Raw genomic sequence first — 20,542 nt, forward strand, 5'->3', positions numbered from 1 at the left:
GTGTCACCTGTAGGGACTAGGCAGTGACTCATCGCGCTCATCCAGTACCATCCACCAGCCTGCCTCGGGGTTGTCATGGCCTTGGTTAAAGGCCTTGGTGCCGACAAGCCCCCACCAGGTCCTATATGGTCACTTCCACCATCCCCAGCCAGGCTGAAGCTGGTACTGTCATACCCCTCACACCTCACGGGTACCAGTGCTCTCTGCAGCCCTTCTCCCTCCTGCCGCTCTTACCCACGAAGAGATTATCCTGGACAATCAGGATGCAGGCAGTCTGGACTCAGTCCTGGACTGATGCAGGCAGTCAGGGTCCCAAGGTGTACTTGTCAAGGTAACTAATTTCTTAAAAGTAAATAAATAAATTCTCCTTTCTGCTGTATCTCCTCCTCTTCTCGCCCACCTACAAGTCTGCCCATGGCTGCCGTGACCAGCGGGTGCCTAAAGGGGAAGGGCTGCAGTGCTGCTCCTGCAATGCTTGCATGCCGGCGAAGGGAAACCTCAGCCCTGCACCCTCCTGACAACCCGCCATGAGCCGTCCACTCGCTATGTCAGAGTGGATGGTGGGCACAGCCCAACCCCGGGAGAGGGAGCAGAGCCCTCCCACGGACCACAACCCAAACCTTGGAGACCTGGTCTCAGATCTCAAGGACACAGCAGGACACTTCCCCACCGTCACCCTCTTTCCCAGCTTTTCCCCCAGCTGCCCACCACTCTTTCATCTCAGGTTCAAGGTAGCTTATTTCAATATGTCTTTAATTCTCTCCCTTTTTAAAATCTTCTCTCCTTTGATTTTTTTTTTCCCTAACTACCGATTTTTCAAGCTTTAAGTGTGAACTTTCTATGCCAAGCTGCAAGCTCCCAGCAGCTCCCGAAGAAGCCCCCACCCAGTGGGGGCAGCTCCGGGGGGGACATCTCTCCCTGCTCCACCACAACAAAGGGGCCTTTCGGAGCCAAGCGCAAGGCCCGGATTTTGGGGTTCCCAGCTCTCCCTTCGCCTCCCAGGCAGAAGCAGCTCGGTCCCTCAGAAAAGCGCACCCTCCGTGCGGGCCCCTAGCTCCAAAATTAGCCAAGGCACCTCGGCCAGGCCCCTTTGGGAGAAGGGCGCTTGAGGAGGGGAGGGGAGAGCGCAGCCCCCGGCGCTAGCTGCCCCCTCCCCGGGCACGGCGGGGTCCCGGCCCGCTGCCGCCGGCGGGGCAAGGGCGGGGGGCGGGCGGGGAGGAGGTGGCCAGCCCGGCCCCGCCCCACGGCTCCGCGCCGGGGGGGCGGCAGGAGGGAGCGGCCCGGGCCGGGAGGCGGCGGCACCGGCACCGGCACCGGGACCCGAGCCCTGCTCGTCGGCAGCGGCGGTGCGACGGCCCGGCGGGCTGGGGGTAAGTCCGGATTGCTGCCCACCCACCCCTCCCGGGTTTCCAGAGCCTCCCTCGCCTCTCCTCGGCATCGCCGGGGCACACGGTAGCCGGGGGCACGACAGGGACCCCGGGAGCTGCCGCTGCCCCTCGCGTGCGGGAGAGGCGGGCGCGGAGCAGCACCCGCAGCAAGAGCTGGACCCAAAGCCGCGGCCACGCCTGCACCCTGCGCCGAACCTCGGACCCCTCCCCTTCACCCTGTACCCAACGCCTCAGCCCGCGCCCGGAGTCTGCCATCCGGACCGGGACCTGCCCCCCGGCTGAGACCTGCGGGACCAGCATCCTTCCGTTTCCCCTCCGTCCCCTCGTCCCCGCGGCAGCGACCCTTGTCCCCGCCGCAGCCCGAGTGCCCCGGGTGGTGGGTATCCCGGCGTCCCGGTGTGCCTGTACCCTGGTGTCCCACCACCCCCGTGTGCGGGTATCCCAGTACATCAGTGTCCCGGTACCCTGGTACTCGCCAGGGTAGCCAGGGCCGGGGTGGGGGGGGTCGGGATGTGGAGCAGCCCAGGGCTAGGGCTCCTGGCAGGACTGGGGGTGAGGAGCTGGGAGGGATCCTGGTAGGGAAGACTGGCCAGCGGGTGAGAGTCGAAAATCGTGCTTCAGGATGTAAGGGGCAGGAGACAGGGCAGGAAACCTGCAGGCAAACCATATAATGTGGTGCCTTAAGCCTTTTGGCTGTATTGCGTGTGATGTTTTGTTCATTCCCTGTCCTGGCTTTGCTTATCAGCTAGGCAGTGGCTTAATGTAGTTTCTTGTGGGTTGTTTTGTTTTTTTTTTTCCAGCCCTACAGAACTGGCTTTTCCTGGCTCCAGACAATACAGATCTCCCAGAGCGGGAGCTGTGTCGGTGCAAGGGACACTGCAAAACGAGTCCCATCTTGGGAGGCTGCAGCCGACCTGTTTTATGGACAAACAGTCCTGGACTCGGCAGCAGCGCTCACACTGTGGGAAATCCTTCACACTCAGTGGCAGGCTTAACTTCTTTGTCAGGGGCAGGCAGGAGAAAGATAGAGGAGAGAGAAACACAGGCACTTTCAAACAAAACGCTTGCCATGAGAGATTCTTTCACCCCTGTCCTGAGGGATCTGTGTTCACGGGACAGGGGGAGGTTCAGTTTCCACCTCATTCAGCCCTTGTCCTGCTCCCAAGCAGCAGGGGCAAGTGACACCAGTTTTGAGGATGAACACATGCCGAGGGGCTGGAGTAATTTATACCCATTGCACGGCTGCTCTTCCAGGAGTCTGTGCATCACAGATGCTGCTGTTCCAGGGGTGATCTGGAACAAAGACTAATATTTATACCATTGGCATTGCAACGTTTTGTCCTTGCCTTTCGTACCTGTCACACTGATAATGAGTTCAGCGATGGGAGCAGTAGCAAAGAAAAAACCATCAGATACAAGCGATTAAATGTCACAGAACAACCCTGGGACAGCAGCCTTCATATTTCTGGAAAAAAAATAATCCTCCTTCTAAATCAAGAAAGGGTAGGTTCCTGAGCACAATCATGAATCCATTGTAAGGAAAAGAAATGCAGAGTACCCTGCAAGCATCCTTCCATTATTTCATTCCAAATAACAAGTTGATTTGCTCTTCAGCACAGGAAGCGCATCTTCTGGCCGGGCATGGAAAACACAGAGCACAATGTGGATGAAATGGGGGCAGCACTGGCAGTCAAGCTTTGGCAAGGCAGGCAGGGCTGAAGCAGAGCGCTATTTGAACAGAAGGCCTGGGACAGAAATACGTTGCAGGAAAGGAGCAATTCAGTAGGTGGTGCTGGTTCAAGAGGCTACTTGAGCATTGCAGGTGCGGTGTCTCTGCCAGGCTGCCAGACACTCGAGTGCATGAAGTTACTGAAGACATTTTTTGACAAGGAAAGGGGGAGGGTGCTTCCCAGGAGAAAAGACACTAGGTCCAAGCTTCTGGCCAAGCCCCAGTTTGGGTAACTTTGTTGGGTCTTCATTAGCACTACAAATTGTTATCTTTCAGACTGTCCCCTTACCCGGCTGACTTGTACTGTGGTGTGACTTTGGTGCCTCTCAAAACCGTTGCCACTTTCCATACAGCTGTGCACCTTTCAGGTGCACACAGGAGGTGAAATCTTGCGTTCTACTCTTGCCTTAGATTCAGTGAAAAACAAAACTGGCCAAGCAAGAGTTTCAGGAAAGCTCTGCCTATGTATGAGCAGCAAAAAGACCTCTATATTTGCTTGGAAGTAGCATTCATGAACAAGGTATGAAAATCCTACATAGTCCACAAAAGGTACTGTTCTCCACAATTATTGCAGGGCTCTGATTTTCAGTCATCTCTTTCTTTCTCTTTGCAGCGGCATCCCCATGGCCCTCTTTGCAAGAACCAGCAGTCACCCTAACACCACCGACCCCCTTCCCTGTGGGGCAGACAACACTACAGATCCTGACCTGCCACACTCACATGCCTACTATGCCCTCTGCTACTGCATCTTGATTTTGGCCATCATCTTTGGGAATGTGCTGGTCTGCTTAGCTGTGCTGAGGGAACGCACCTTGCAAACCACAACAAACTACCTTGTGGTGAGCCTGGCAGTGGCGGACTTGCTGGTGGCTACTTTGGTGATGCCATGGGTCGTGTACCTGGAGGTGAGTACGCCTTAGGGAAGATCAGCCAAATTTAACCACAGTGTGAGTTCACCACCTTTAGTGCACACTCTCAGGACAGGCCAGCTCTGGTACAGATAAAATCCATTCAGATTTTATCCCCCCAGCTAGCTCTGGGGCAGTTGTGGGGTGGGTGGCAGTCCACAATGTCACACAGTTGGCCCTCGTAGGCTGGACACATGCCAGACATATGCACCACAGCCCCACCTATCAGCAGATACCCTGAGCCTTGCTCTTCTTGGCAGAGAACGGCCTCTTTGAGCTTGAATGGCAGCTGGGCTATGGCCAGTAATGTAGATTGTGGGTTTTGATGTGCTAATACCACTTTCATCTGAGCATCCTTGAAGCTACTCCATCAGCCAGAAGGGTTGCCTGTAAGCACCATGATGATTCAGGAATGGTGGGGGAGGCAATAAGGTGGAAACTCATCTTAGAGCCCAGATCAATCCCTACTCTGGCTGGCCAGACAACAAGTGATGGCAGTCAAATCCTCATCTCCTGCGGAGTTTAAGAGCGTTGCTGTGGTTTAACCCCAGTTGGCAACTAAGTACCGTGTAGCCGCTCGCTCACTCTCCTCTCCCTAGGCAGGTAATGGGGGAGAGAATCAGAAAGAAAGGAAAACTCATGGGTTGTGCTAAAGACAGTTTACTAGGTGTCGTAGTTCAGCCCCGATCGGGACCAGACTACGCAGTCTCTCTCCCGCTCCCCCCACCCTCCGAGAGAACAGGGGGAGATGATATAAGAAAAACGGCTCAAGGTTTGAGATAAGGACGGGGAGAAATCCTTAAAGTTACCGTCACGGGCAAAACAGACTCGACTTGGGGAAAACTATTCATTTATTTTCTAAAATTAGCAGGAGAATGAGACAGGGAACAAGATAACCTCCCCCCACCCCTCCCTCTTCCCAGGCTTAACATTATCTCTACTACCTTCCCCTCCCGAGCGGCACGGGGGGGGAAAAGGGAATGGGGGTCGCGGTCAGTTCATCACGCGTTGTTTTACGCCGCTGTATCATCGTCAGGGGAAGAACTCCTCGCATTCCTCCTCTGCTCCAGCGTGGGGTCCCTCCCACGGGCCACAGTCCTCTGTGAAACTGCTCCGGCGTGGGTCATCTCTTCCACGGGGTGCAGTCCCTCTAGAACAGCTGTCCCAGCGGGCCCTTCACGGGCCACAGCCTCCTTCAGGCCTCCACCTGCTCTGGCGTGGGGTCCTCCACGGGCTGCAGGTGGATCTCTGCCCCTCCGTGGACCTCCATGGGCTGCAGGGGGACAACCCGCTCCACCATGGTCTTCACCACGAGTTGCAGAGGAATCTTGGCCAGGAGCCGCATTACTCCTCCCCCTCCTTCTGAACTGACCTTGGCATCTGCAGCCGTTCCTCACAACAGGCTGGCAGACGCCTCTCAGGATCCTTTTTACATCTCATTCACTTCTCATCTCCTCTCCACTTCTTGCAGCCGGGCCGGGCCGAGTTGGGCCCAGTCGGCTGCCCGGCGGGAGGCCAGAGGGTGAGGCCTGCAAGGCCCATGAGGCTCGCGCCTCCCCCTCTCTGCCCCCCGCTCAGCTGCGTCACATCTTCTCCTCTCTCTTTTTCCTGTTTTCCCCTACTTAAATACGTTATCGCAGAGGCGTTATCACGGGACATTCTGCTACCAATTGGCTCGGCCTTGGCCAGCAGCGGGTCCGCCCTAGGCCCGGCCGAGTCCACTGAACAAAGGGGAGCGACTTCTAGCAGTTTCCTACAGAAGCTACCACCTTAGGCCCCCCCTCACTAACAAAACCAGAACACTAGGACAGCAAAGGAAAATATAATCGTAATAATATATATCAATAATAAGAATTATTATTATTACAATTATAATAGAATATACAAAATGAACTATGCACAATTTCTCACCATCCAATGACCTGACAACTGATACAGCCCATCCTGAGCAGCAATCACAAAATGGAACTGAGAGTGACCTCAGAACGATCCCGAGAGAGAGAGAGGGAAAAAAAGAGTTTCACACTGGCCAAGCCCCACTTATGTACTAAGCATGACCTTATGGCATGGAATACTCTCATTGGCCAGTTTGGGTCAGCTGTTCTGGCTATACCCCTCCCAGCTTCCTGCACCTGCACATCAGCAAAGCCTGGGAAGCCAAAAAAGTCCTTGATCCCTTAGGAACAGCTAATAACCTCAGTGTATTATCACTGTTCTTCACATACCAAATCTCATACTAAATCCAAAACACAGCAGCTACTGGGAAGAAAATCAGCTCCATCTCAGCTGAAACCAGGACAAGCCTTAACGTCCATGATGTTAGGTCAGCTCCCAGCAACATTCTCCAAGCAGGCTGACAAAGGTGAAGCTGAAGACCATGCCCCAAAATCTCTTTAAGTCATGTCAGCTGTTTCACAATAGCTTCAAAGGACTCATCAAGCCCTCGGGGTCTTATTCTCCATTTCCTTCATCTTTGCACATTGGCCGGTGTAAAAATGTACTGTTATGGACAGCACCATCAGATACAGGGCAGCAAAGATGGAAACCAGATCTCCCCTGACTCTGGCAAAACCCTGAATTACTGAAGCCACTCCTCAGGCAAATATTTTTACTAAAGTACATTCATGAAGGTATACTACAGCTGACATTTTTATCTGTTCACTTCGGCATTTTTACACTAATCCACAAAAATCAGTAGGTCTTGAAAAATTAGAGCGAACATCTATCATCCATGAGCTTTCAGCTGAGCCCTAGAACCCTGTTCTCATGCTAACAGAGACAGAAGAAGCCTCTGAGCTGTGACCTCGCTGAAGCCTCATGCTCTTTCTGTAAGGGGCAAGCTGGGATCAGGCTGAAGGGTAGGGTAAATATTCTGGGATCAGGCTGAAGGGTAGGGTAAATATTCCGTTGGCAGCTGCCCACCTTTGGCTGACCTCTTTCTCACAAAACAAAGCAGAAGCAGAGAGGGATTTTGGCTTGTGCATATGGACTGCGCAGTGCGTGAACAGAAAGTAGGACAAGACAGGACAGCACCAGCAAAGGCCAGACCTGCTATGCGGGTACAAGGAGATTGGGTCAAGTAGCAGGGGACTGGCAGTGGCCCACAGCCCTCCTCTGTCACCGGAGTGTGTTGAAGAGGCAACACAGCTCCAAGCTTTGGCACCCAGCCTCATCATTTCTCTTGTGTTAATCCAAGCCACTCTCCCAAACTGTGCTCTCTGAAGTCTCAGCAAGGCTACAATTAAGATAAATTAAGGGTTTTCTCTGTGTATCAGCATTATTAATAAGGGCAGCGATGGTTAATTTATGTATAGCATCACTGTGGAGTGAAAGAACAAAGAGAGCACCGTGATACTGCATGTGTGGTCACTTTCCCAATGAAGTCAGGAGCAATGTTTAGACTAATCCGTGTGGAGCGGTCCTGGAGCTGGCCTGCAGGATGTGTACAGCTCAGTTGTGTTACATCGCATGATGACAAAGCAAGGAATAAGTGTATGAGAGGTGGAAGCCATCCCAGCAAGACAGAATTAGACTCTGCAATTTGATTGCAATTAAAAAATACTATTAAAAGTAAAATTTTATTTCAGATTGGAATAGTCCCTCACCTCAAGCATATCCTAATCTTTAATAAAATCACAATATGCTTTGTATTAGAAAAGACTTAGTACTTGCTCTGTGCCTTCACAGAGGCTCATCTGTGAAACAGCCTTTGCCTCCGTGCAGTACTGTGGTTACAATTTGTGAGCACGACAGTAGGTCCGTTCCCTACTTGTGTTCGTAGACCCATTCAAGACTCATTTCCATCTGTGGACCTTGGATAATCAAAGTAGCTGATCCAAACGACAGGGAGAAGAACACACACCCATCCCAAACCCAATCTACCATTCCCGGAATTGCACAATATCTCTTAGGGAACTAGACTGTAGGATTCCAGCAAGACCAAGATTTTAAAAACAGTCCAAAAAGCCCCAAAGTTGTTTAGATGCTGCTGTTTATGGATCAGTGATGTTACCAATGAAGTGGAAATGACATCATGTTTCAATACACTATGGGCCTGGAAATTGCCAAGAAATCATTCAGTCCCCAAAACTAGGTACAATACCTATTCATCTACTGAACGTTCACCAAATCAGACATCTGAGACCCAGCCGTTATTTATGGAGAAGCTAAAGGTGGATGAATACCTCAGATTTAAATGTCACTTATGAGCTTTGTGCTTTACACTCAATTTTTAGAGCCATCTGTGGCCTGGACCTTCTCCATTAAATTTATAATTTTGTTAACAACTCTGACCAGAACTATCTCTTTCTGAAAAGTCTTTTGGCAAGGCTGTGACAGAGCAACAACAGGAACATTTTATAACCTCAGAATCCTTCTCTTCACCTAATGAAACTTCCAGCACAAAATGCTCATGAAGTTCAAGCAGGCCAAGTGCAAGGTCCTGCATGTGGGTCAGGGCAATCCCAAGCACAAATACAGACTGGGTGGAGAATGGATTGACAGCAGCCCTGAGGAGAGGGACTTGGCAGTGATGGTGGATGAAAAGCTCAACATGAGCAGGCATTGTGTGCTTGCAGCCCAAAAAGCCAACTACATCCTGGGCTGCATCAAAAGGAGTGTGGCCAGAAAGTCGACAGAGGTGATTCTCCCCCTCTACTCTGCCCTGGTGAGACCCCACCTGGGGTACTGTGTCCAGTTCTGGAGCCCCCAGCATAAGAAGGACATGGACCAGTTGGAGAGGGTCCAGAGGAGGGCCACAAAGATGATCAGAGGGCTGAAGCACCTTTCCTATGAAGATAGGCTGAGAGAGTTGGGGCTGTTCAGCCTGGAGAAGAGGAGGCTCTGGGGAGAGCTTATAGCATCCTTCCAGTGCCTAAAGGGGGCCTACAGGAAAGATGGGGAGAAACTCTTCAGTAGGGCCTGTTGCAATAGGACAAGGGGTAATGGTTTCAAAATAGAGGGAGGTAGATTCAGAGTAGATATTAGGAAAAAAATTTTTTACAATGAGGGTGGTGGAACACTGGAAAGGGTTGCCCAGAGAGGTGGTGGATGCCCCATCCCTGGAAATGTTCAAGGCCAGGTTGGAGGGGGTTCTGAGCAACCTGATCTGGTTGGAGATGTCCCTGCTTCTTGCAGGGGAATTGGACTAGATGACCTTTAAAGGTCCCTTCCAACTCTAACTATTCTATGATTCTATGATTCTATATCTGATTTACAGAAATTATTTTGTTTCTTTTTAAGGATTCAGGAGAATGATGCATTTGCATAAGTTTAGGAACGCACAATGATTTTTTTTTTTTTTTTTTTTTTAACTGGAAGACTTCCAGTAGGGTTTGAAAGTTAGAAACAATAATACTGCCATTTTGCAGATAAAGCAGACTGGTCATCAAGAAAGATGAGGGGAGAAAATGACCTGAATAGTCTATAGGGAGCTTTAGCATTGTCTTTGACAGAGCCAGGATTTCATCCAGGACTTCTGTTGCACATGCACTGAGTGGTAATGAGAGATTGTATCAGCTCATCTCTCTGTGGTTTGCTCTCATCAGCTGTAAGAGAATAATATTTGACCATCCACCTCACCCAGGAAGTTGTGAGGATTCATTCAATTAATACCTGTGATGTGCTTTGAGATTCCTGGACAAAAGGCACCAGAGGGATAAAGAACACGTACCCTGCCAGCGCATGAAAACCAGAAATGCACACCGGCAAGTTCTAGCTGCTGTAGCAAAGATGAGCAGAACAGAGCAATAAAAGGAAGAGCAGAAATAGAATTTAAAAAATTATGTACGAGGCCTATAATAAAAAGGCTCTTCTTCATTGTTAAATTCTATAACAAATTCTAGGTTCACATACCCCCAGGGGTAAATATTAACTACTTCACTGACTTCAGCAGAGCTACTCTCCATTTTAGAAGTTGTGGCTGGTGGAAGTCAGGATGGATTTCAAGCCCAAACATTTTGATCTGTCAAGCATCCTAATACAAGCTACAGCTTAGTATGCAGGTGGCGTGATCTGAATGCATCATCCTGAGAGGGTTCACTTCAGAGCCATTCCCACCACCACCTTCTTCCGTTTTAATGGTTCACATTCTTGGGCTTAGCGTTTGAATGTGCTCAGGACCTTGGAAGCTCCCTCGGTTAAGTGCTTGTACATCTGCTGGGCTAGCCGCAGCTGGCTTGCATGCAAACACCTGGCACCAGCTCCTGGTGAAATATTCTTCAGACTCCACAGATCACACAGACACTGCACTGCACTTTGCCTCAGAGTACAGAAACACCCCTTGCTGGGTCCCACCACAAAGGCTTCCAGTATTTGTAATTTTTTTAATATTTTGAGGTGGTCAACCAGATGTCAAAATCTGCAACTAAAGCAAAAATGGTGTGGGCTGTCTTTGACAACAGAACCTACCTATTAAGGTCCCTAATTTCAGAGGGACAGCCTTCAGTTTGCATGTCTTATAGCTCACCTAATTGTGCAGAAAAGCTGTATGGGTTTGCTTTGGTTTTTTTTTTTTTTTCCTTTGCTTGCATTTTTAAAAATAAAACAAAGGAGTCCCACAAGTATCAGAGCTGCACAGCTCCCCACTGCCTTTTGGAAGCCAATTCCCATTTCTCTCCCCTGCATTCATTTAGAGTCAGGGGGTCTAATGGAAGACTGTCTCATTCAATACCTGACTTCTGACACGTAGCAGCTGCATCCAGCAGAGAACACCCTGAAGACACAGCTCACCTCAATGAGTTTCCGTGCCCATGTGCGGGAATGCTGGCACAACAAACACCATTTTAATTTCTCAGGATTATTTCTTAAACAACTCGAAAACAACTCACACAGAGTGAATTCTGTGTTTACACAAGTGCTTCTCTCTACAGGGAGCCACGTCCTTCCTAGGCATCAACTAGGATGCAGGGATGGCCTTAGAAGCCAAGCTTACTTGTGGCACCCTCTCCAGCCTGATCTGGGATGGGTATTCTTGAGTGGGTCTTGAAAACTTCCCAGGATGGAGCCTGCACAGACTCAGCAAGCAACCAGCTCCCCTGCCTCACTGTCCTCATGGCCAGAAAGTTTACTTTCATAACCAGTTTGCATCTTTCTTATTTCAAGTTATGCCTGTTCCCTCTTGTCCTCCCGCCACACACTGCTGTGAAAAACCTGGCTCCATCTTCTTAGGACCTCAGCTTCAACTTTCTTAATAACCTCCCGCTAGGCACTAGGGGACTGCTGTTAGCCTCTCCCCAAAGTCACCTCTTCTCCAGGCTGAACAAGCCCCGTTCCTGTAGCTGCTTCTCGCAGGACAAGTGCTCCAGCCCCCAGGGAGTGTCTTGGAGGCCCTCCGCTGGACTCGCTCCGATTTTGTAGAATCATAGAATCTTTAAGGTTGGAAGAGACCTCCAAGATCATCAAGTCCAACCGTCAACCCAACACCACCATGTCCATTAAACCATGTCCTGAAGTGCCACATCTACACATTCTTTGAACACCTCCAGGGATGGTGACTCCACACCACTTCCTTTGGCAGCCTGTTCCAGTGCCTGATCACTCTTTCACTAAAGAAATTTTTCCTAATATCCAGTGTTTTTCCTGTACTGGGGCCCCAAAACCAGACACAGTACTCCAGATGCAGTCTAAATGTAAGCAGAGAGACCAGGAACCAGTGCCAGTTCCTGAGAGCTTCCCAGGATCCAGCTGAACCAGCAGGATCTATGGGGCTGAAGGCTAAAATCCAAGCTCTCTCCAAACAAGGACTTTCCGTCCTCTTTCCTGTCTACCCCAGCTCTCCAGCCAGCGCAGCATTAGATTTGCTTGCTGTACTCATCCAACAAGCTTATCTGTTGGAGGGCATGTTGCCTCCTTGTCCATATCCTACAAGGAGTGGATGCTGAGGCAGACCACCTTGCTCGGAGCCAGGCTATCATCCTAGCCCCGAGTAGGGCGGTGCCACACGGTGCTTGGAGCATATTGTTGTCAACCGAAAAGGTCATTGTCTATAACTTGATGGTTAGGCCAAAAAAAAATGCATTTCTCCATCACAAAGACTGGCCACAGCTAAGCTTTCATGATTACACACTTCAGATTAAAAATTCAAAGCATCCAGAACAAAAGCTCGACATGGTAGCAAACCAAAACCCTTTATTGAAAGAGCTTGTGAGTTGCCACTCAGATGTAATAATCAGAATCTGTGACTGAGATAAGAATCCAAATAAGGTTTTCAAGAAGCCTCGGGTCTTGGGTCTCAGGTCTCTGTTTCATACATAAATACATAAAATTTGCAGCACTTTTCCAGCTCACTGCCTGCAAGAGAACTCCAGCAGCTAAGCTGAGAAACACTTTCAGCCCTTAGATTTTCTCAGATAATCCTTAATCAAAGGAGATATACAGCGATACCAAATGTAAATCAATTTATCATGTTAGGACTTAAAGGAAGGGATAGCTGCTATCTATTTCTTCACCCTGCCTCCCTCTGTAAGAGTAACTAAAGGATTGAAATTCTTTAGTGTGGCAGTCCCAGGCACAAATATAGGCTGGGGGGAGAATGGATCGAGAGCAGCCCTGAGGAGAGGGACTTGGCAGTGACGGTGGACGAGAAGTTTAACATGAGCCGGCAATGTGCCCTTGCGGCCCAGAAGGCCAACCGCATCCTGGGCTGCATCAAAAGGAGTGTGGCCAGAAGGTCGACAGAGGTGATTCTGCCCCTCTACTCTGCCCTGGTGAGACCCCACCTGCAGTACTGTGTCCAGTTCTGGAGCCCCCAACATAAGAAGGACATGGACCTGTTGGAGAAGGTCCAGAGGAGGGCCACAAAGATGATCAGAGGGCTGGAGCACCTCTCCTATGAGGACAGGCTGAGAGAGTTGGGGCTGTTCAGCCTGGAGAAGAGGAGGCTCTGGGGAGACCTTATAGCATCCTTCCAGTACCTAAAGAGGGCTTATAAGACAGGGAGAAAGTCTTTAGAAGGGCCTGTTGTGACAGGACAAGGGGTAATGGTTTCAAAACAGAGGGAGGTAGATTTAGATTAGATATTAGGAAAATATTTTTTACAATGAGGGTGGTGGAACACTGGAAAGGGTTGCCCAGAGAGGTGGTGGATGCCCCAAACGTTCAAGGCCAGGTTGGATGAGGCTCTGAGCAACCTGATCTATTCGAAGATGTCCCTGCTCCTTGCAGGGTGGTTGGACTAGATGACCTTTGAAGGTCCCTTCCAACCCTGACCATTCTATGATTCTGTGATTCAAGGTGTGGCTCCTTCACCGTGACCTACCACTGTGTTATCTTACACGCAACATAGGTGCCTCAGTTTCCCTCTGCACATCACAGTGGACATGAACTCATCTAGCTGTTGAGATACTTGGAGGAGAGCACCTCCTTAGATGTAACCTACCTGGCCTCGGTGCAGAACAAGGCTGACAGTTTTGTGATTGCTGATGCAGGTGACCGGAGGAGTCTGGACTTTCAGCCGCATCTGTTGCGATATCTTCGTCACCATGGACGTCATGATGTGCACGGCCAGTATTTTAAATCTCTGCGCAATCAGCATTGACAGGTGAGAGACAACAGCATCCAGGGGGATAGCCTGGAGATGGGGGTCAGCCCCCTACCCTAGTTTGGCAGGGACAAGGAGGTGGGGTTTGCACAGGCAGCATTGGTGTCTTCAGGAACACAAACCTCCCTGCAAGTCTATCACTGGCACTACTGCTATTAATATGGCACTGCCCACCATGTGCTGGAAGGTGTCTGCACTTAAAGGCAGAGAGGCACAAGCAATAAGACATCACCAGTAGGCAGCCGACCACATTCTCATGCTTTTTGAAGGCAGGAACCAAAACCGGTCATCTAACTCCCACTAAGTCTCAAAGAGAGTTTCTCCTTCTGGAGACCTCACTCATAAAGTTTTAATGAACAAAATCTTGCCATATACGTAGGGAGATTATTGCTGTGTGATCTTCAGCCTTGTCCTGTTTTTCTGCATCTTAAAACTCAGCCTATTTTAAGCAAGGCTGAAGGCTGGGAGCCAAGACCTCGGCACAGGTGGGGCCATTAGGACTGAGGAGTGGGGAAAGGAAAAATCACTGTGTGCTGTACCTTTGTAATATGTGGTTTAAGGGTAATCGTGTGAAGCAGCTCTCAACACAGAGGGTTGGTCTGGTGTTCCTCCATGGGAATCTTTATCCCTGTTTCATTTTGGCTCTGTCTGCAAGGAACAGCCTTAGGCTATCCTAAAGATGAGACTCCTGTGCCTTCCAAATCCTATTCTCACTGACCTGCATCCCCTGGGGCACTCTGGCAGCTGAACGCCCTGGACACCCACCCATGGGCAATCCTCTGGCCATCAGTAAGGCCAACACCAGAGCAGGAAGCTGAGGCACAGGGTGTAGCAGGCTGTGGTTGCTCCAGAGACTGTTCTTTCCCAGCAGTGCACATATAACCTTAGGGGCTTGAAGGATGGGGTTTTCTAGATCCATCTGGTAGCCCAAACCCTGTAGCTTCACAATGCCAGCAGTTATGTAAAGCATTTCTCTGCAGTGCTGCCAACTAACTTTGTTTTCCTCTGTTCCTCCCTGCAACACCCCGTTTACCATTTATACAAATTGCTGATCCCATCACCTGATCTTCTCTCCTTTCCTCTTGCATTTCTTCACCATGTTCACTATCATGTTCCCTGCATGACTTTCATTTTTTTCTTTTAAAACCTGATCCTCTTCCTCCCTCCATTCTTACCTCTCCACTTTCTGGAGATGGTTTGGTCTGCAGATACACTGCCGTAGTGAAACCAGTTCAGTACCAGTACAGCACTGGGCAGAGCTCCTGCAGGAGGGTCTCTTTCATGATCGTGATAGTCTGGATGCTGGCATTCGCAGTGTCGTGCCCTCTCCTCTTTGGCTTCAATACTACAGGTAGGTGACGTCCCAGACAATAGCATGCAGGGAGGGGTTGGAAATGGAGCTGCCCTGTGTATGGCCAGGTTATTTAATGTGGGTCCTGCAGACTTTCCAAGTTACAGGAATTTTCAGGGAACTGGAAAGCACTCTATGAAGGGTGAGAAAAATCTCCAGTGCTGGAGGGCAGATGTGCTCTTGTCTATAAACTTGCCATTTGCTCAGGCAGACACTGACTATTGCTCTGAGGACAGACCTGCCTGCTTTACGGCCAAATCAATGCCCATCAAAGTGTCCAGGTCTATAGATCTCCCCAAACAATCACTCTGCACACACAGAGCAAATCTCCAGACGTGCAGCCCATCCAACACATGCACACATCAGACTTATTGCATCTTGCCAATATCAACGGGTCCAGACACAGTTTTAAATCTGATACAGGACACATTTCTAAATACCAAGGATTAAATATTGGCACTGCTTGTGAGAAATCTCCTTCCCATCCAACTGTCTATCTGCTTCCTCACCTAATCCCTTGAGGAGAGCAAACAATTTAGCCTCCTCCTTGGAAGCAGGTTAGGCTTTCTCCTTGCCTTCACCCAGGGCAGCCCATTCTCCCTGGAGGCAGAGGGGCAGGGGAGCTTTCCTCCTGCAGAGGGACAGGGGAGCCACAGGCAGAAGTCCTCTCCTCCCCATCCATCCTCTATGCGGTGCTTGAGGCGAGAAGGGGACGGGGTGGGAAGTGCTGCTGTCCCCCACTGCCTGCTCCAGACGGATGGGGGTGAAGGGACACCTGTGCTTCTAGACAGCTCAGAGGCTGTCAGAGGAACAGGAGGAGGGACAGAAGGAGAAAGGATCCTGTGAGAAAGGATGGGAATAGAGATGAGAGTAGAGGGCAGAGCTGTTGGCCAGAAAAGCAGGCAGATGCATGCTGGGTCATGCTAGATGGCTCTGGGTAGAGTCCATTTTAAGCATCAGTTAGGTGAGTGGATAGGCCACGATATAATTTGCAACGTCAGAAACAGGAGATACTTGCACTCCTTAGATTTCTTTTGTCCCCCAGCCACCTTTCGACTTGTTTTGCCAATGCCTCAGAGCCTCCTTGTATTAAACCGAAGCAGCTCAGCCTCTCCTCTCTCTCTCTCTTCTCCTCCCCAGGGGATCCCAGTGTCTGTTCCATATCCAACCCTAGTTTCATCATCTACTCCTCTTTGGTGTCCTTCTACCTCCCCTTCATGGTGACCCTGCTGCTCTATGTCCGGATTTACCTCGTGCTAAGACAAAGACAAAAGAAGCGAACCCTCACCCGGCAGGGCAGCCACAGCGCCAGCACCAAACTGTGTTACGCACACAAAGTAAGATCCACATGAACGCAGCAGGACCTTCCAAAAGGACAGGGCATGCTTCATCTCTTCTCCTCAAAGTGCCCAAGCACAGAATGGAAAGCATGGAGAAGGGACATGGCATGTTTTCATCCCATCCCTCACTCATACACCATGATATTTGAGATGCAGAAGCTCCAGTTAAATCCTTTCCAGCCCTCTAGAAAGAGAAAAACCTCTGTGTATCTCTGCCCTCTAGAACCAGGCAACTAGAAAAGAGTACAGCCTCCTTCAATATTTCTTCAGAGCAGGTCTTTTTCAGCCATGCAGAAGTCTGGCTAATTTATTCATTTATTGATTTTAATGTCTTCATTTATTGATTTTTCACTCTACGAAGTTTCGTTCTCAGGGCTTCACAGGCTTTAACCTACATTATTTAAAAAAAAAACCAACAATCTCTTCATCTGACAGACTGAAGAGGTCAAAATGCTCATGGTGCATGGAGCATTTGTTCCACTGACCTTTCTAGATGAAATATCTGCAACCATGGGAACCAGCACAATGGTTTGAAAGGCATCGCCTGGTCATGCATATCTGCTTGTTTTACCTATTTTCTCACAGTGAAGCTACATTTAAAAAGGGTGGGGACGTTGAGGGAAGCAGGGCCAACACAAAAATATGAGTGAAAGGTTAGCAGAGCAGGTGTTTCAGCCGTTCTTGTTCTCATGCTTCTCCTTGGTGGGATGGAGGCAGAGAGTTGTCCGGTGCTGGTTCAGTCCTCTGATAAACCAAGGTCAGTCCAGAGGGTATGGTGCAAACCTAAGGAGCAAGTGGGGCTAAGGATGAATCCTACAACTTTCCTCATCATCCTTTGACCCAATGAATGGTTTGGATGCTTCCCAGTTTTTCTGTGGCATCCTCTTTTTCAGGAACACATGGAGAGAAAAGCTTTGCCAAGCAAATGCCGAGGCCCCTTTTCCCGCTGTCTCCCACTCAAATGCTCCAGTCAGGAGATGTCTACCAAAAGGAAGTTGCTGACTGTCTTCAGCCTGCAGCAGTACTGCAGCTTCTGCCACGAGGCATCCCTCACCAAGACACCGGGGACTACACAACACAGCAGGCTGGAAGAGACGAGAAAGACTACGAAGTCAGGACTGGAGGTACGGAGGCTCGGCGATGGCAAAACTGTCAGCTCTTTGAAGCTAGCGCACCAGCAGCCCCGGCTGATCCAGCTTCGGGAGAGGAAGGCTACACAGATGTTAGCTATTGTCCTCGGTGAGTGAGAGCCACTCTTCTAGTTGGGGTGCAAGGGGTGATGGTTTGGGACTTGCAAGAGCAAGGAATCTCCAAATACAGTAGTGAGATTAAAAAACAAGGCAAGCCAGGGACAGACTTCAGCTTTCACTGCTCCACAAATTCAGGAGAGACAACAGTGGGACATTTAGGAATCTAGGGTAATGCACTCGAATGCTGACAGCCAAGCGTGTTAGACTTTTATTTGCTATATTTTGTTACAGTTTTGTTTTAAATCAATGGCAAACAAGCCCTGCTAGAGAGAGCGACAGCCAACACCTTTGCTTTCCCTTTTCCTTTATTTTATTATTATTATTCTTATAAAGCTGGAACAATCCTTATTTCCAGACATGCAGCAGCTCTTACGTCCAACTACAGAAGGGGAAACTGAGGCAAGGAGCAGCAGAGGAACCAACTCATAGAGCTGGACAGCGAAGCCAGGAGACTGCTGCCCCAGTCAGCCGCCACGAACGCCACACACACTGCTTCCCCTCATTAACTCAGCAGTGGCAGGGAAATAATGCTGCCCTCGTCATAACTGATCAAAGCAGCTGAGGCAGCAGTCTTTCCCTCTAAGTTGTGGCCACTTGACTTTTGTCTGTCTCCAGGCCACTTCTGAAGCCCCACCCACCCATTCACATAACTGGTCTCAAGGAGCCCGAGCTCTTGCCAAGTCCCTCTGTATCTGAAATAAACATCGCCTTCAACATTTACCAATAGTGAGGGGATGGAGGGAGAGGGTACAGGTGCAGGCCCGTTTCCAAGCAGTTGCTTCTCTAAAGTCATGGATTGTTTTCTCCCTCTCTCTAATTCCAGGGGCATTCATAGTCTGCTGGCTGCCTTTTTTCTTGATTCACATCCTCAATGCCCACTGCCCGTCCTGCCGCGTGCCCCCAGGGCTTTACAGTGCCAGCACCTGGCTTGGCTATGTGAACAGCGCCCTCAACCCCATCATCTACACAACCTTCAACACTGACTTCCGCAAAGCCTTCCTCAAGATCCTCTGCTGCTGACTGTGGGGCTGGCACCGAGCTGCACCACTGCAGTTTGCAGCAGACTCCTGGGCTGGGGACAAGGCCTTTCCCTCCCTCTGCTTTACCTGCTGTCGGGAGTGACGTGCTGTGGGCAGTGTGAGCAGTGATGGTCAGCACGGCATGGTCATGGCCAACAGCCAAGCACCCTCTGCACCGGAGTGAAGAGCAGGAACGTGCCCCACCTGCACCACTGGCTTCACCCACCCAGCCTCAATGCTTCTGCTTAAGAGAGTACAAGTGCTTCCCACTTTTGGGGAAGGAGGGTAAGAAGACACAGAGGCAAACCAGTGAGTCCTTCAACGCTGGGCACAGCAGTGCTGAGAGGCACCCCTGGGTGGGCAGTGGAAGATCAGCATCTCTCATGTCCCCTGCCTACGTGCTAGGAATGCATCTGCCCTCCCACTGCTGGAGCCTCAGCCTGCAGAAGGTGGCCAGCTCATGCACAGCAGTCTTAACAAGAGGGCAGAACGTAACCTCTTTGATGAGGGTCCTTATCATCCCTTCGATCAGGAGCCAAGAGCAAAAATTTGGCAAGAAAACTTAGAAATGGAGCACCAACGGAGAAATTACACCATCCCTGTTATCTCCATCAAACAGTTTGCCCATAGAACTGGGTCAGCCTCAGTGCTTGAGAAAATTGCCCCTGTTGCAAATGAAACCTTCCCTCGTGCTGCCAGCTTGTATTTTATTGCTCCTTGCAAGGTAGAGAGGTGGCTACAATCCCTCTGGTAGGTCAGATCCCATGAGAAGTGCAACACTGTCATAGTGTCACCTCTCTTCCTAACCCAAGGACCAGTGACAGATCGGCCACTACTTAACTACCACACATCCAGTCGTCTACTGGGGTCACTAAATAATGAACAAGGCCTAGGACAGCTCCAGCCATGCCTGCAATAGATCCAAACCTGCTGTTTTCAGATGGGGCAGGTTGCACGCACCCTGTCTCAAAACTTGTTTGTGGTCTCTTTTGAACCAATCTCTGTTTGTGCTCTTCACCTGGTCAGGAGCACTGCTAGATCAAGGGTTGGTCCTGTCTGACTGCTGCGATAACTCCTGATACAGCCCATCGCTTGTTTCAGTAACATCCCTCCCAGTAAGAAAGGACATGCACCTCAGGATCAGACCCAGAACTCTCCCTGGCTCCCCTCTCCAATACACCCGTCTGCATACAGGGTGTCTGTACATCCCAGCTTCCAGGAGCCAGCCAAATACAGCCCTGCCATGGTCTCCTTTCCCAGCAGTATTTTCCAAAGTGACCTCCTGTAGTTCCTGGATGAAAACACCAGACAAGCCCTGCTGTACCATGGTCTCTTGTCAGGGCACTCCAGTGCTCTCCTTGTCTGGTCAGACAAACCTTATGTGGGACAGCCTCAATACGTTTCACTCATTTTTCCCCCCTCGCTGTACCGGATCAGAGGCTCTCACTCCCAAGACTAGGCTTAGCTGCGCTGTTAGCCACGCTCTTTGGGCATAATTCTGTGTGCTGCCTCAGCCTGTGTCCATGCCACAGCTCCTCCATCCGGGAAGGGCTTCCTCTCTTTCATAATACAAAGCCCAAACCAGTGTCCCCTGCCTCTGGAGCACATAGCAGAGCTCTGGCTTCTTTTGTTTGTCTGAGTTTTGGGAGGAGATGCTCGTGGACAGCGTTGTGTGGTTTGCCTGGGGAGGTGCCCTCCATACTGCATTGTAACTGCATTAATCCAATAAAACATGGATGTAGTTGGAAATTTTGGTACCTTTGTGGTGAATGTAGTGCTTCCATAAGCCTTTTCTCCCCTGTAGCCCTCCAAACACTTTCCCTGTACCAAATAAGCATCCACCTGGACACCCACAAGAGATCTTTACGATTACTTGCATTTTACCTGCAACTGGGAAAGAAATCAATGGCCCCTGTAAGCACTTCCAGCAGATGAATTCTGAAAATATGGTCAATTAGTTCTGCAGCTATGCCAGGCAGGCATGCGGTAGCGTGACTCCATCTGCTCAAAGGTGCTGGC

General features: G+C 50.1%; 1 protein-coding gene across 1 annotated transcript; it reads left to right on the forward strand.

Moving 5' to 3' along the window:
- Positions 1-1,263: 1,263 nt before the first annotated feature.
- Positions 1,264-20,250, forward strand: DRD3 (dopamine receptor D3). Its single transcript, XM_086770549.1, has 7 exons — positions 1,264-1,370; positions 3,731-4,022; positions 13,451-13,563; positions 14,772-14,914; positions 16,055-16,251; positions 17,148-17,493; positions 18,328-20,250. Exons 2-7 carry the CDS (start codon positions 3,741-3,743, stop codon positions 18,522-18,524), a joined length of 1,278 nt encoding a protein of 425 aa, XP_086626675.1. The 5' UTR covers positions 1,264-1,370; positions 3,731-3,740; the 3' UTR covers positions 18,525-20,250.
- Positions 20,251-20,542: the final 292 nt, after the last annotated feature.

This window comes from Chlamydotis macqueenii, chromosome 1 (assembly GCF_036417535.1).
Source record: "Chlamydotis macqueenii isolate bChlMac1 chromosome 1, bChlMac1.mat, whole genome shotgun sequence".
Taxonomy (NCBI): domain Eukaryota; kingdom Metazoa; phylum Chordata; class Aves; order Otidiformes; family Otididae; genus Chlamydotis; species Chlamydotis macqueenii.

Bases quoted from the DNA above. Each gene is read 5' to 3' on its own strand.
- DRD3 (XM_086770549.1), top strand. From the start codon at position 3,741: ATGGCCCTCTTTGCAAGAACCAGCAGTCACCCTAACACCACCGACCCC. The intron at 13,564-14,771 runs GTGAGAGACAAC...TTTGGTCTGCAG, and splicing joins TGCGCAATCAGCATTGACAG to ATACACTGCCGTAGTGAAAC. The intron at 17,494-18,327 runs GTGAGTGAGAGC...CTCTAATTCCAG, and splicing joins GATGTTAGCTATTGTCCTCG to GGGCATTCATAGTCTGCTGG.